The sequence below is a fragment of the Emys orbicularis genome, chromosome 11 (assembly GCF_028017835.1).
Source record: "Emys orbicularis isolate rEmyOrb1 chromosome 11, rEmyOrb1.hap1, whole genome shotgun sequence".
Lineage (NCBI taxonomy): Eukaryota > Metazoa > Chordata > Testudines > Emydidae > Emys > Emys orbicularis.
This window is the reverse complement of record NC_088693.1, coordinates 78,128,162-78,142,850: the sequence shown is the minus strand read 5'-3', so window position 1 is coordinate 78,142,850 and position 14,689 is coordinate 78,128,162. Positions and strand designations below refer to the sequence as shown.

The following is a 14,689-nucleotide window of genomic DNA, read 5'->3' as shown; positions in this document are numbered from 1 at the left end:
TGGGGGATAACTAGCTTGGCAGCAGCACTGCTGAGAAGGATCTGGGAGTTGTCAGCAATGCCATTGCAAGAAAAAGCAAATGCAATTTTAGGTTGCATGCTATGCCTCTGTTAATGCAAGTCACAGGAGGTGATAGTAACCCCTCTACTCGGTGGTGGTTAGGCTTCCACTGGAGAACTGTTTCCAATTTTGGTCACCAATGCATAGGAAGGATGTAGAGAAACTGGAAAGGATCCAGAGGAAAGCGACAAAGGAATGGAATGCAAGCCATATGAGCAAAGGCTGAAGGAACTAGGTATGTGTTTAGTTTGGAAAAGAGGAGATGGGGGAAGAAGGGGGGACATGATAGCCATCTTCAAATACTTGAAAGGCTGCCATAAAGAAGATAGAGAAAAGTTCTCTTGCCACAGAGGGCAGGACAAGAGGCAGCGAGTTCAGATTAAGCAAAACAGATTTAGATTAAATCTCAGGAAAAACTGAACAGTGGGACAATGGAACATACTGCTTAGGGAGGTTGTGGGAGCCCCTACACTGGAGGTTTTCAAAAGGAGGCTGGATTGCCATCTGTCTTGGAAGGTTTAGACCACTGGTTCTCAACCTTTCCAGACTACTGTACCCCTTTCAGGAGTCTGATTTGACTTACATACCCCCAAGTTTCACCTCACTTACAAACTACTTACAAAATCAGACATAAAAATACAAAAGTGTCACAGCATACTATTACTGAAAAACTGCTTACTGTCATTTTACCATATAATTATAATATAAATATTGTACTTGCAGTTCAGTGTATAGTATATAGAGCGGTATAAACAAGTCATTATATGAAATTTGAATTTGTAATGACTTTGCTAGTGCTTTTTATGTAGCCTGTTGTAAAATAGGCACATAGCTAGATGAGTTGATATACCTCCTGGAAGACCTCTTGACTACCCCCAGGGCTATACGTACCCCTGCCTGAGAACTGCTGGTTTAGACACAAACACATCCTGCATCTTGGCAGGGGGTTAGACTAGCTGACCCTTATGGTCCCGTCTAACTCTATGATTTAGGATAGCGCCACTATGTCAGGCACCAAGAGTAGATCACAACCTCTTATTGCCAGGAAGCATCCTCTTGTAGTAGTAGTTGTGCATGGTTTAAAACAGCTTGAGATCCCCTCTCCCCAGCAGGAATGGCTGCATCAGCTATAAGTGGTGGTGGTGCTGTAGGTGATGACAAGATAGCAAGGGTGAAAAATCAGGACGGAGGTGAGGTGGGGGGGAATAGACGTCTCACACAAAGCCCCAAAGCTAGGGCCTGTCCCTATACAATCTGGACAGCTGGGCACCCTAGGCAGTGAACACAGCTCCATGTTACTGTCGAGTTGCGCCGGACGCGCCCGTCTGGCCGGCACGAGCTCTTGCAGCAGGCGTGTGCGCCCCCGAGGCGTGGGGATGCTCCGCACGCGGGGCCGGGTGCAGCAGGGGCTGGGGCCGCCTCAGCCTGGATGGGCGCAGCGAGCACGGCACCAAGCCCAGCTGCGGACCTGGCGGTCCGCTTCCCCGACCCGCAGCCCTCCTGCCGGCGGGGAGGCCCCGCCCCCAGCGCCGCCCCGCCCCGCCCCTTCGGCCAGGAAGGACGCGCCCGGGGGCGGGGCTCGCTGCGGTTCAACCGCTTCCGTCCCCGCTCTGGGAGACTACACTTCCCGGCATCCTCTCTGTTCCCTGCCGCCGGTGCAGCCGCGGTCCCGGCGCGGGGCAGACTGGGAGTTGTAGTCCCCATCGACCCTCCCTGCAAGCCCAGCCCCGCCCCTCCAGGATCACTTCCCGGGCCCCGCCCCTTTCCTTCTCGGAGCCCCGCCCCCGGCTCACGGCTCCGCCCCCTGCGCAGTGCACGCGTCCGTGGCTGCGGCAGCGGCCGCGCGGTGCGGGGAGGGGCGTGGCCGGCGCTGCGCTGCGCCTGTCTGGGACGGGGGCTCCCCTGAGGCGGCGGGCAGGCGGGGTCTCGCGCCAGCCGGACATGGCCGCGGAGCGCGGGGGCTGCTCCCTGGAGGCGCTGCCGCTGCCGCCCGAGGTGCGCGAGAGCCTGGCCGAGCTGGAGTTGGAGCTGTCGGAAGGTGGGAGTCGGACGTGGGGGGAGGGGTGTAGTGCGAGCCCCGCTCCTGCCGGCGGCGGCCCCCCCGCACCGTCACCGCCCTCCCTGAGCGGCCCGGCCGGGGCGGGGGTCCTGGGCTGCCCGCACGGGAGCCGCGCCCGCTGGGGGGGAGGTGAGAGGTCGGCGGCGGCGGGACCCCTGGCTCTGCCCCCGCCCCCGAGTCCCGCCCGCACCGCCGCCGTGTTGGGGCGCGAGCGCGGGGGCTGGTTCGGGTCTGCCCCGCGCGCGGCGGGCCGGGCAGGGGGGAGCGCCCGGGCCGCTAACGCTCCGCCTGCCCGGGAGAGGCTCCGCGCGCGCCGAGTGCCGGGCTGGCCGCGCGGCCAGGCCGGGTCTGTTCGCTCGCCAAGCGGCGTGAGAGCCTCGGGAGCCCTCGCAGCGGCGCGGCGTGTCCCGGTCCCGCCGGGGTGGGGAAAGCGCCAGGGGTATGCCGTGGGGCTCGGGTGCGGAGCAAGGCAAGTGCTTGTCAGACCTGTTCTGCCTTTGGGGACTTGTGCGCACTCCCACCCCGTGTCTACATACGCCGAAGAGAGACGCCTTCCTTACTTTTCTACCCTGGTTTGGGATTATTTCTGCCCTATACGAGCTTTCACATTATGTTTAGCAAAGTGCCCCAAAGCGGTGCACTGTATTAATTCCTCGTGTAAGTCAAGTATTCATTGGAAGTGGTTCTGTGTGTCTACGTTACTAAGAAGCATTGGTTAGTTATCAGACATTTTATACTATAATTTTATATTCAATTATGTTGGCTTTAAACAGAAAAGTGACTCTCCATAAGTTCTAGATGGCCTGACCTTAGTTAGTTACACTCAGCAACACAGTGCAATAAGGAAGTCACATTCCAGCCAATGAGCATAGCGCTAAAACTAAAGCCCCCATATCCTTGTACCTCTCCAGAGGCCCTCTCAAATGGTGTTAATATTTATTTATATAGTAGTTTCTTTACTAGAATACTGTCTGGGATACTGGAAAGTGGGAAGGTGCTGGGATTCTGCTCAGGGGCTCCTTCTGCACCAACCTTTGGCTAATAGGTGTCAACTAGATTTGAAGCTGCTTCTCCCACTCAACTCCTGGTGCTGGAAGAGAGAAAGACCCTTTTCTCTCTCCCACTGTACCTGAGAGCCTCCAGGGAGGTAGTAATGTGTCTGCCATGCTATTCCAATCAAAGCTGCTTGCTGTAAAATGTTCCACCTCCTGACTGCTGTGAAATGTGTGTGTGGTGGTGGTGGTCTCCTAGTTGCCTGGCAGTTATGAGGGGGTGTGGATGTGGGGATAAGGGTTCTGCCCTACCCTCACTCTTGGGTCCTTCACCATGAATTGCTTCAGGTGCTGCCTCTGGTTCTAGTCATAGTTTTCCAGAGCAGTACCAGCACCTGTGAGTTGCACAGCTGTATGTAGGTTTCTGAGCAGCATCAGTTGAATTGATCATTTTCATTCTGGTAAGCCTTGATGTAGTTATGAGCAACAGCAGAGACTCTGGAGTGATCTGCTTGCTGGAGACTTCGGAAGAAAACATGGCATCAGTTCATTTTTGGAAGGTTTTTTTTATAGCTATGGTAAGTTGGAAGACTGAGTAGAAGTAGGGATCCTGGTGTCTTGGGCCAGGAAGGCTTTCCAGTTTTTCTGGAGTGTTTATAGCTTAAAAAAATGTATTGTTGTCTAAACACCTGTTCAGCTGAGAAGTGTTAAGTATGTGAAGCTGAGAGCATTGCTGTTTTTACAAGAAGATGTAGTATAACCTGTCAACTTGAACTGAATGCATTGTGCATTCTTTTAAATTGCCATTAGCACGTTCGGTAAAATTGTAATTCTTTTAATTTTGCATGTGGTTTTTTTTACCTTCTTTGTGATATAAGTCATCTCTTTGTTCTTAGCCATGTCTACACTGGGGCTTTTAATCACCATCTGTAAAATGGGCATAATATTTCCTTTCTTACAGCCTTTATCTTGTCTGTTTAGATTGAAAGCTCTTAAGGACAAGAAGGGTCTGCATTATGTATTTCTATAGCGCTTAGTACAGTTGGGCCTGATACCAATTGGGGAGTCTATGTGCTACTGCAGTGGTTCTCAAACTTTTTTTTTTCACGGACCACTTAATGATCTTTCCAAATGTTGTTTGTACCATTAGCTAACTATTGTAAAGCGCTTTGGATAAAAACGCTATATATAAAAAGCTTAATAATAATTAATGTTTTTTGTTCTACAAATAAAAGCACACAACTCATATTTTAATATCCGTAGTCTTACCTTTCTAATGCGATGGATGTGCGCTCTCTTCCCAGCTGCGGTAGCCCCCGAGCTGGGGCTGGGAAGGAGGGCTGTCTCTCCCTGTCCGCCGCAGCCCTGCACGTCCCAAATTCCCCCCACGCCCTGTTCTCACCCCACTTTCCCCTCCCACCTACCCCGTGCCCCAAGGCCATTACCTCACCTTACATGTGCGTCTTCTCCAGGGTCCAGGCACCTAATTAGTGAAGCCACACCTGCGTGGCTCCACTAATTAGATGACAACAAGGAGTCTGGTGGCACCTTAAAGACTAACAGATTTATTTGGGCATAAGCTTTCGTGGGTAAAAACCTCACTTCTTCAGATGCATAGCGTGAAAGTTACAGATGCAGGCATTATATACTGACACATGGAGAGCAGGGAGTTACTTTGCAAGTGGAGAACCAGTGTTGACAGGGCCAATTCAATCAGGGTGGATGTAGTCCACTCCCAATAATAGATGAGGAGGTGTCAATTCCAGGAGAGAAAAAACTGCTTCTGTAATGAGCCAGCCACTCCCACTCCCTATTCAAGACCAGATTAATGGTGTTAAATTGGCAAATGAATTTTAGTTCTGCTGTTTCTCTTTGAAGTCTGTTTCTGAAGTTTTTTTGTTCAATGATAGTGACTTTTCAATCTGTAATAGAATGACCAGGGAGATTGAAGTGTTCACTTACTGGCTTATGTATGTTACCATTCCTGATGTCCGATTTGTGTCCATTTATTCTTTTGCGGAGGGACTGTCCGGTTTGGCCAATGTACATGGCAGAGGGGCATTGCTGGCACATGATGGCATATATCACATTAGTAGATGTGCAGGTGAATGAGCCCTTGATGGTGTGGCTGATGTGGTTGGGTCCTCTGATGGTGTCGCCAGAGTAGATATGGGGACAGAGTAGGCAACGAGGTTTGCTACAGGGATTGGTTCCTGGATTGGTGTTTCTGTGGTGTGGTGTGTAGTTGCTGGTGAGTATTTGCTTCAGGTTGTCTGTAAGCGAGGACTGGCCTGCCTCCCAAGGTCTGTGAGAGTGAGGGATCATTTTCCAGGATAGGTTGTAGATCGTGGATAATGCACTGGAGAGGTTTTAGCTGGGGGCTGTATGTGATGGCCAGTGGTGTTCTGTTATTGTCCTTGTTGGGCCTGTCCTGTAGTAAGTGATTTCTGGGTACCCGTCTTGCTCTGTCAATCTGTTTCCTCACTTCCCCAGGTGGGTATTGTAGTTTTACGAATGCTTGATAAAGATCTTGTAGGTGTTTGTCTCTGTCTGAGGGGTTGGAGCAAATTCGGTTGTATCTTAGGGCTTGGCTGTAGACAATGGATCGTGTGATGTGTCTTGGATGGAAGCTGGAGGCATGTAGGTACGTATAGCGGTCAGTAGGTTTCCGATATAGGGTGGTGTTTGTGACCATCACTTATTTGCACTGTAGTGTCCAGGAAGTGGATCTCTTGTGTGGACTGGTCCAGGCTGAGGTTGATGGTGGGGTGGAAATTGTTGAAGTCCAGGTGGAAATCTTCAAGGGCCTCCTTTCCGTGGGTCCATATGATGAAGGTGTCATCAATGTAGCGCAAGTAGAGGAGGGGCACTAGGGGACGAGAGCTGAGGAAGTGTTGTTCTAAGTCAGCCATTAAAACGTTGGCATACTGTGGGGCCATGCGGGTACCCATAGCAGTGCCACTGACTTGAAGGTATAAGTTGTCCCCAAATCTGAAGTGGTTGTGGGTGAGGACAAAGTCACAAAGCTCAGCCACCAGGCGTGCTGTGGCCTCATCAGGGATACTGTTCCTGACAGCTTGTAGTTCATCCTCATGTGGAATATTGGTGTAAAGTGCTTCTACATCTATGGTGGCCAGGATGGTGTTTTCAGGAAGAACACCAATGCATTGTAGTTTCCTCAGGAAGTCGGTGGTGTCTCGAAGATAGCTGGGAGTGCTGGTAGCATAGGGTCTGAGGAGAGAGTCCAAATAGCCAGATAATCCTGCTGTAAGAGTGCCAATGCCTGAGATGATGGGGCGTCCAGGGTTTCCGGGTTTATGGATCTTGGGTAGCGGATAGAATACCCCTGGTCGGGGTTCTGGAGGTGTGTCCATGTAGATTTGTTCCCGTACTGTAGCTGGGAATTTCTTGAGCAGATGGTGTAGTTTCTTTTGGTATTCCTGAGTGGCCCTTCATTCTCTCATGTGCGGCCGCCCTGGCGCACACTTTAGAGGGAACTATCCACAGACCACCTGAATGGAGCTTGCGGACCACAGTTTGAGAACCTCTGTGCTACTGTAATACAAATAATTAATATCATCAATCTCTTAGTTGTGTTGGAAGGAGAAATAAGTTATGGCAAGACATTAATTTTAATTTGTCTAAAATTGATACAATTTTCGTGTTTTACACCTCTGTAGTTGTGAAGACTTTCATTGTGATTGGTATTTGTCGGAAATGTTATCCGCTCTTGCTCTTTTACCGAGTGTAGATGTCACATTCACAATCATGTTGAATGTTGATGATTTGGAGATCTGTTGTATGCTGTGGGGCAATATGACAGCAGTACAGTCATAAAGTTTACAGGTTGTGTAAGTACATTTAACTGAGAATTGTCAGTTGGCCATAATTTTTTATACAACATATTCCAGTATAACAGGTACTGTAGAACCTCAGAGTTACAGATACCTCGGGAATGGAGGTTGTCCATAACTCTGAAATGTTCGTAACTCTGAACAAAGCACAGTTCAGGCTCCAGATCCAGCGACACTCCAGGCCTGGATTCAGCAGCCGCTGGCCTCCCTACTCAGCCCCGGCTTGTCCCTCTGTTGGCAGGGGTGTGTGTGTGTGTGTGTGTGTGTAAACACCTCGTCCCCTGTGCGGGGAGGGGGAATAAGGGGTGAAAGCTGCGCAGACCCCAGCACTACTCCTGTTCTGCTGGCTCCAGCGGTCTGGGGCTGGCAGCCCCAGTGCCTTGCTGTAAGTGGTTGCCCTGGGGGTGGGGTGTGGACAGGCAGCCCAGATGTACCTACCTTTAAGATGCAAGACAGGCACATTACAGTACTTGCTTTTTTTTTTTTTTAATCTCCGCTGCTGCCTGGTTGGTTACTTCCATTTCCCCGTGGATTGGTCAGTCCGTAACTCTGGTGTTTGTATCTTTGAGGTTCTACTGTATTGAATATGTTCTGAAAATACTTTTATTCTTTTTGCAGTACTATAGTCATTGGAAAGATGCTGAACCTAAACAACAGTTTAATGTAACACTTCCCTAAGTTAACACCCGCTTTTCATTTATTAAGAAGAGTTAGGCTTGGCAAAATTCAATTTTTATTTTATTTCGATGGGCAATATGATGTTTACTTCTAAGCATTTAAAAACCTTTATTGATTTTAAATATTAAGTTGCCCAAAATTATGGGGTTTAAGCATTTTTATTTTTATCGATTTAAATTTTCACAATTGTGGGAAATTAGAGGGGGCGTCAGACCATAATTTAATGACTAGACAGTGAGATTCAAAAAGTTAAAGCTCTATAATGGTTAAACCACAAATTGTCAGCGTCACATGTCAAAATATACAAAGTATCCTTAAATCAAACTCATAAGTTCTCAAGCAGCATTTTTCTTTCTTTCCCTCTCTGTACATTTCGATTATCACCAATGGAACAGTTTCTTCCTCTGTGCGCGTTTATGGTGAAATCAACGTTTACTGATTAAAAACTGAATCCTTCAAACCTTAATAATAGTTGTCAGTAGTTTCTTGAATGCATATGCAGTAAACTCCTACAGTCTAGTCTGGTTTACGTACATCATAATTGACACCTGTAAAAATTCTAGAATTGATTTAATAAGAAAGACACTCCATGGTCGGTTCAATATGGAATATTTGGGTTATTTTTTAAAATAGAAAAGACTGCACTTTGTAGATATTATTTGAATTGCGACCATTGTACTGACAGCATGAGAATAGTGATTAGAGATGGAAGTACAAGGCACGGTTATATAGAATGAGGTAACACATTTGTAATCAAATGATTTAATTTTGCTTACATAACCTACTAAGCTGGTATGCTTGATTTTGTAGCTGCACTTACTAAATTAGTATTACAAAATGGAGCTGTGTTGGCTTCTGTTCTGAAATACCTAACAAAAATAGGACAGTGACTGTTAAAATCGAGTCCTCTTATATTATGCACTACTTAACATTTAAAAAGTCACAAATAGGAATTATACATAACTCTGTTTTTCACTAATTTATGGTGGTTTGAAAATTACAATTAATTTCTTCCAAGAATATGTGCATATATTTATGTATTTCCTCTTGATTGCATATAACATTTATTTAATCAATTTCATATGAAGATGGCTCAACAAATCAGATTTTCTTCTGTTTTTCAATAAGACATTACTACAGTGGGTCCTGTGGAAATGCTGATAACTTTTACAGTGTGAGGAGAAATGAAAGGAGAAATGAAAAGAGGTTTTTAAGGTCAGGCTTGACAAAACCCTGGCTGGGATGATTTAGTTGGGGATTGGTCCTGCTTTGAGCAGGAGGTTGGACTAGATGACCTCCTGAGGTCCCTTCCAACCCTGATCTTCTATTCTATATTCTATTCTATGAGACTAATAACATCACTATTAAATGTTTGTCCATTAAAAGGCCACTCTAAATAGGCAAATTATATTTTATATGCGAAAGTTAAATAAAATTGTAGATGTTAGGAACAAGATTTATTACAGAAATCTGAAGTTGTAAAAGGTGAGAACCCACTTTTCAGTTTTTTCAGTGCTTATAAGTAAGACCCTACCAATTTCACAGCCATGAAAAACACATCACTGACCATGAAATAAGGCCTTCCCCATGAAATCCGATCTCTCCTTGTTCCTAGGAGCGCCCTAGCAGGGCTGGGGAGGGACAGGACTTGTTCATCCCCTGCACAGCTGCTCTGGAGGTTGGGGGGGTAGCGGGGAGAGTTCAGACCCACCTCCAGGAACCTCCTGCGGCTGCCTCCTTCAGAGTCCAGCTCTGAAGGCAGCACAGAAGTGAGGGTGGCAAACCCATGACCCCCCTACAACAGGTTTGCAATACCCCCCCACCCCACATTTTGGGTCGGGACCCCCACGTTTACAGCACCCTGGCATTTCAGATTTAAACATCTGAAAATGTGAAATTTACCAATTTTCAAATCCTGTGCCCGTGAAATTGACTGTAGTGGACTGTGAATTTGGTAGGGTCATACTTATAAGGCTTGAATAACATTTTAAGACTGACAATAACTTCTCCTTTCTGTGGAAAAATGGTAGGTGAACTGCAAAGCAAAAATTTCACTACATTGCTTCTTTGTGATGTGTCAAGATTTTGTATTTAAACCCTTTTCTCCACTTGTGTTACAAATATCAGGATTACCAGATCCACATTTCCTCTCTATTCTGGAGAACTTTGTCAAGCCATTCTGAGGACAGGAATAGTGTAAGTTGATCCGCAGTTCCCTTTTTCACCAACTGAGGGGGAGGGGAAGTGTGGATTTTAGACTGTAAAACTGGACATCTTTCAGCCTCAGTTATGGCAAGGGAGAAGGTGATGCAGCTAGGGTTTGGGCCTTGGATATCATTATTCATGTCCTCCAAATATTTTGTCAGGGTCATTCAGCAAAAAGGGGGAAAGGAGGCCCTGATAGTCTTGACAGTTAAATTTTTTTAAAGTTCAAGGCTATTTTTATATACTGTAAAACAGCACTAAAGATTACAAAACAATTTTTTGTTTTTGCTCCGAAATTCACTTTTAAAGCCCTCTGCTGGAGGTGCTGAATCTGTTGGGATTATGTAGAACGTTTAAAAAATATTATTTTAAAAAACTAGTGGAAGTTGATGACATTTTGTTTCTTGTTGGGTTTTTAAATACAAACAGTGGTTTTATGACCAAGCGTACCAATATGCTAACACGGTGTACTGCTCTGGAAGTCTGTGCACACACTAAAGGAATGGTACATTATATATCTGAAGATACGTATTTAATGAATTTTTATTTAATTACTGCTACTGTATATTTAAAAGCTCTGCCTCTATATAGTAATCTCTTATTTTCTTTCACGCTTACAAAAACAAACAAAAACGACTAGAGGAATCTGATTTCCACCCTTCCCAGAGCCTTTTGTATTTCCCTGGTTTCCCTCGAATCATCTTCTGCTATAACTTTTCATGACAGATACTTTCCCATAGAAACTCTCTGCCCACACTGATAATTGTCTTCCAGCAACAACCCTCCTACTTGGATGGGAAAGAAAAGCTTTGAGGCCCTCAAGACCTTACTCTAGAAGAAGCAGTGTTGGAATTCCCAGACCATCAGCTAGAGATGTCTTTTGGGAAGTGTCAGGCAGCCCTTTTCCACTACTTGCAGCAGCTTCACTCCTTCCTGGATACAAGAGATCTGGAAGTGGGTTATTTTTTGCTGATCTCAGGCATTGCCTACACTGGAGAAATACATAGAGATAAACATTGTTTCCTCAATCAAAAAAATTAATCTTCCTTCACAACCAGGTGTTTCAGTTGATTGTTGGGGTGACAACATTCAGTGGCGGAGGCAAACACCTATAGTTTATACATGGGTGCACCCTGTTGGAACAATTTGTGGGTTGTTGTCTTTGACAGCTGTTAGAGCTGACAAACTTCCTACAATCATTATGTGTGATTTCAGGTGAGTTCAATTTCTGTCTAAAAATCTGTGATCATTTGAATTTTTATTTTTTCTGTGATTTGTTACATGAGGGTACTGTAGTTTGTTTCTAGTAGATGTAAGTTCCTTGGGAGACCACTGTGCGGGGGGGGGGGGGGGGGGATATGGCCATGTTATCAGCATGCAAGTAAGAGTTCTCTGCATTTTGCAGAGAAAGGTGTGGGTTTTGGGGACTTCTCTAGCACAATTATGGCATCCCTGATGTAGATGTTGAAAAGTGTAGACAGATTACATTTATTCTGTTCTTTCTGACATGCATGACTCAATGCATATTAATATGTTTTCAAGTAATGTTTATTTCTGGAATGTAGCAATTATTTCTGAAGTCTGCATATTCATTCTTCTTTGTTTATAATTGGCATTTGATGTATTGAAACCAGTATACATTTATAAATATAGATAAAAAACAAGTGAATAAACTTCTACTGTAACACGGGTTCACCGTGAAATTTAGCTCTTTAATGCATAATTCAACTTGGTTTGTATTTTATTGGCAATCTAGTAAGAATTTATTGTAATGAGACTACTAGCAAAGCAGTAGTATCTCTCGTGAACTGTTGCCTTGTGTATATTAGTCTGCTTTAAAATACAAAACCCTTACTACAAAACTTTTTGTGCTGTAAGAGGTTCCTCTTGCAAGATATAACATTAATTTAATAATTCTCCAAGACGCTCTTGGTTATGAAGTTTACTTGTGTTTTTTTTCACTAGATTATACTGGCTGTGACTTTGCCTAAATCATGTAAATGAAGTTGCTATTGCTTACCATTTCCTCATTAGTATAGTTTTAAAACACATTTACTAATAAATGTAATACTAGTGAATGTGAAAGACCATTCAAACTTGAGAGGCAAGTGTGTTGTGCAAGCTGCCAAAGAGCCTGAAACTTGAACTGCCGCATCCCTGTTGTTCAAGTCCTGGGCACCTCAAACAGAAACTGCCATTTGTGCGGTGGTGATTGCGGGGTTGCCAAATGCCCACTGGGACCGGATGAGACTGTTAAGCGTGTCTCTACATGTTATACCTCATTCAGCTTTCCACCGATGACTGGCTAGGGCACTTCACCATGTAGTCCCCTCAACTCCTGTTAGTAGTTAAAATAAAATGCACCCACATGTGGGTCAATGAGACACAAAGAGAAACATGGCTTTTCTGAAAGAGTAAAAATTCGCAACAAAATATTGAAATAAGGAGTGCGCATTAAGGACAGAATAAGGGGAAATCATAGTACTGTCCGACACAGACAAGATTTACAGTAAGTATTTTCAAGATTGCGCTGGTTTATCATGTTTCGCTTTCTGTCTTACGAAGATATGTGCTTCTGTTGGAGCGGAATTAATGCAGTAGTTTTTTAATTTAACATTTCCAGAAATTAAGCAAAATTACACAACTTTTTAAAATGCAAATAAGACAGTAGTTAAATAGTAGTAGTAAAATACAGCCCTATCAATTCAAGTTTCTCCCTTTGTGGTTAGGTTTCTGTTTTGTGTTTGCCTGACAGCAGCCTTTTGTGTCAGATCTTCTGGGAGAGGACACCTCTGTACAATACCTTTTTGATTGAAACCTTTGAGTAGGTGTAAGGCTTCAGACACCCTTTCACCTTTGCTTACCTCTCCATAGTGGTTATGGTTGCTTATTGAGGAAAAGGAAAACTTCAACCTCTGAAGTGTGCTGCTAACTCTTTACCATTTTCCAGAATTTCAGAGTCCACCATTTTTGACTGACTCTGACAGCACCACCAGTCGTAAGTCTGAACAAAATTTAGGGAGTAACGAGAAGTTCAAAACTCCCCATAGAAGCTATAGAAATTATATCTTGGGTAGAGAAGAAAGACGCCTTCTAAAGGTCATTCAAAGTAAGGGGTGCACTCAAGAAGAGGAAGAGTGAGCCATGGTTCTTCTGAGTGATCGTCCGCACAGGTTCCCGTCTCGGTGCATGGCTAGCCAAAAAAGAACAGAGTCTCGAGTGCATGGGACGCATGTTTGCCAAGAGGGGAATAGGTGTGGACAATCACCCGAAGAGCCTTGGCTCGCTGTCTTCTGTTGGGGCCATGCTTATGCTCTAGGTACCCTGGTTCTCACCCCCCAGGGCACAAAGGTAGAGAGGGCCCAAGCACTACTCAGTTCCTTTTTACCACTCGCGACTGCAAGGCTGGACCCCTGGCAGTGTTTGCTGCTCTTGTGCAGTGTGCAGTTTAATTTATTAGATTGGTATAGTAGTGTGTAGTTTAGGTTTTAGTTTTCCTTTTGCCTGTTGACATCTAAATAAAATAAAATGTGTTTCATAGTTAACTTCTGCCATGATTCTAATACTCCCTGTATGGGTGTGGGTGTGTATGTATGTCTCTAGGCTAATTGAAAATTAAACTAAGTCACCATGTGACTCTGCTGTGCCAATCAACAATGGACACTTTAGGTGCCTCATATGTCTTGGAGGGATGCATTCTGGAATGTAGTTCCATGTGCTATTCTTTCTCTAAGTCAGTGGTCCCCAACCTTTTTCGTCTGGCGGGCGCCAGACGACGAGCCACGGAGGACCGTGGCGGCGGACGAGCATCCGCCGAAATGCCGCCAACAAGCAGCAACGTCAATAGGTGTCGCCGCTGAAATGCCGCCGACAAGCAGCGTTATCCAGAGGTGTCGCCGCCGAAAATCTGTGGCATTTCGGCGACGACGCCTCTGGATGACGCTGCTTGTCAACGGCATTTCGGCGGATGCTTGTCCGCCGGCCAGTACGCGGGCGCACTTAGACTCCCCGGCGGGCGCCATGGCACCCACGGGCACCACGTTGGGGACCCCTGCTCTGAGTGCACCCAGAGAGCAAGGGAGGTGAGGCTGAAAGTTTTCCTGCCGGAGAAGTTGATGCAAGTCTCCTCAGACTCTAGCAGATCTTTGGCAAAGCTTCAATCTGTGGGTCACTCCATCTCCCTCAGTGCCCCAGCAAGCCACAACTCCACTCTGAGCTCTTGAGCTGCTTCCTCTGAGGCCTCATTCATCTGCCACTGGGTCAGCATTGGTGTGTCTCAGGGGCAGGAAGGCAAGCTGCTCCAGAGATGATCCCCATTCCAAGTCACCTTCCCTGGCACCTAGCATGGGGCACAAGAGTCACCATAACACTTGGGCTTGGTCAGTGAAGGATAATAAAATGAGAGGACTCATTCCAGTATCTCTGTACTGATGTCTGAGGCAGCTCAAGCTGTACTGTCTTAAGCCTAGGAACCGCTGTACTGACCGTGACACAGAGTACCTTGGTGCCCAGCACTTCTGCGCTGACTACATCCTTTTACGGTGGCGGTATCCATCACCATGGTACTGACTGTGTCCTTGATATCTGAGTCGTCAGTGCTGACCTACTGCCTCGCCAGAGGAATGTCCTGCATACAAACCTCCCCAGTTCACAGGCATAGTACGCCTGATAAGACTGCCCCTCTCTTAGAGGAGGTATGTTTCTTTTCCTTCTCCCTAAACACAGCAGGGAATAATCTCCTACTTGTTCTCCATCTCTCCCCTGGTAGGTATGTCATTGGCAGTCAGGGAGAGACTTCAGAGAAGAATTGGTTATGGATGCGAGGAAGAGGCAAAGACCTT

General features: G+C 46.0%; 1 protein-coding gene across 1 annotated transcript in view; it reads left to right on the top strand.

Annotated features, from left to right (window-relative positions):
* The first annotated feature begins 2,001 nt into the window (after window positions 1-2,001).
* The window catches only part of DIP2A (disco interacting protein 2 homolog A), a 215,801-nt gene continuing 203,113 nt past the window's right edge, over window positions 2,002-14,689 (top strand). The window contains exon 1 of the mRNA XM_065412925.1: window positions 2,002-2,098. Within this exon, the coding sequence (XP_065268997.1) occupies window positions 2,002-2,098 (97 nt within the window). The remainder of the gene's footprint in view (window positions 2,099-14,689) is intronic.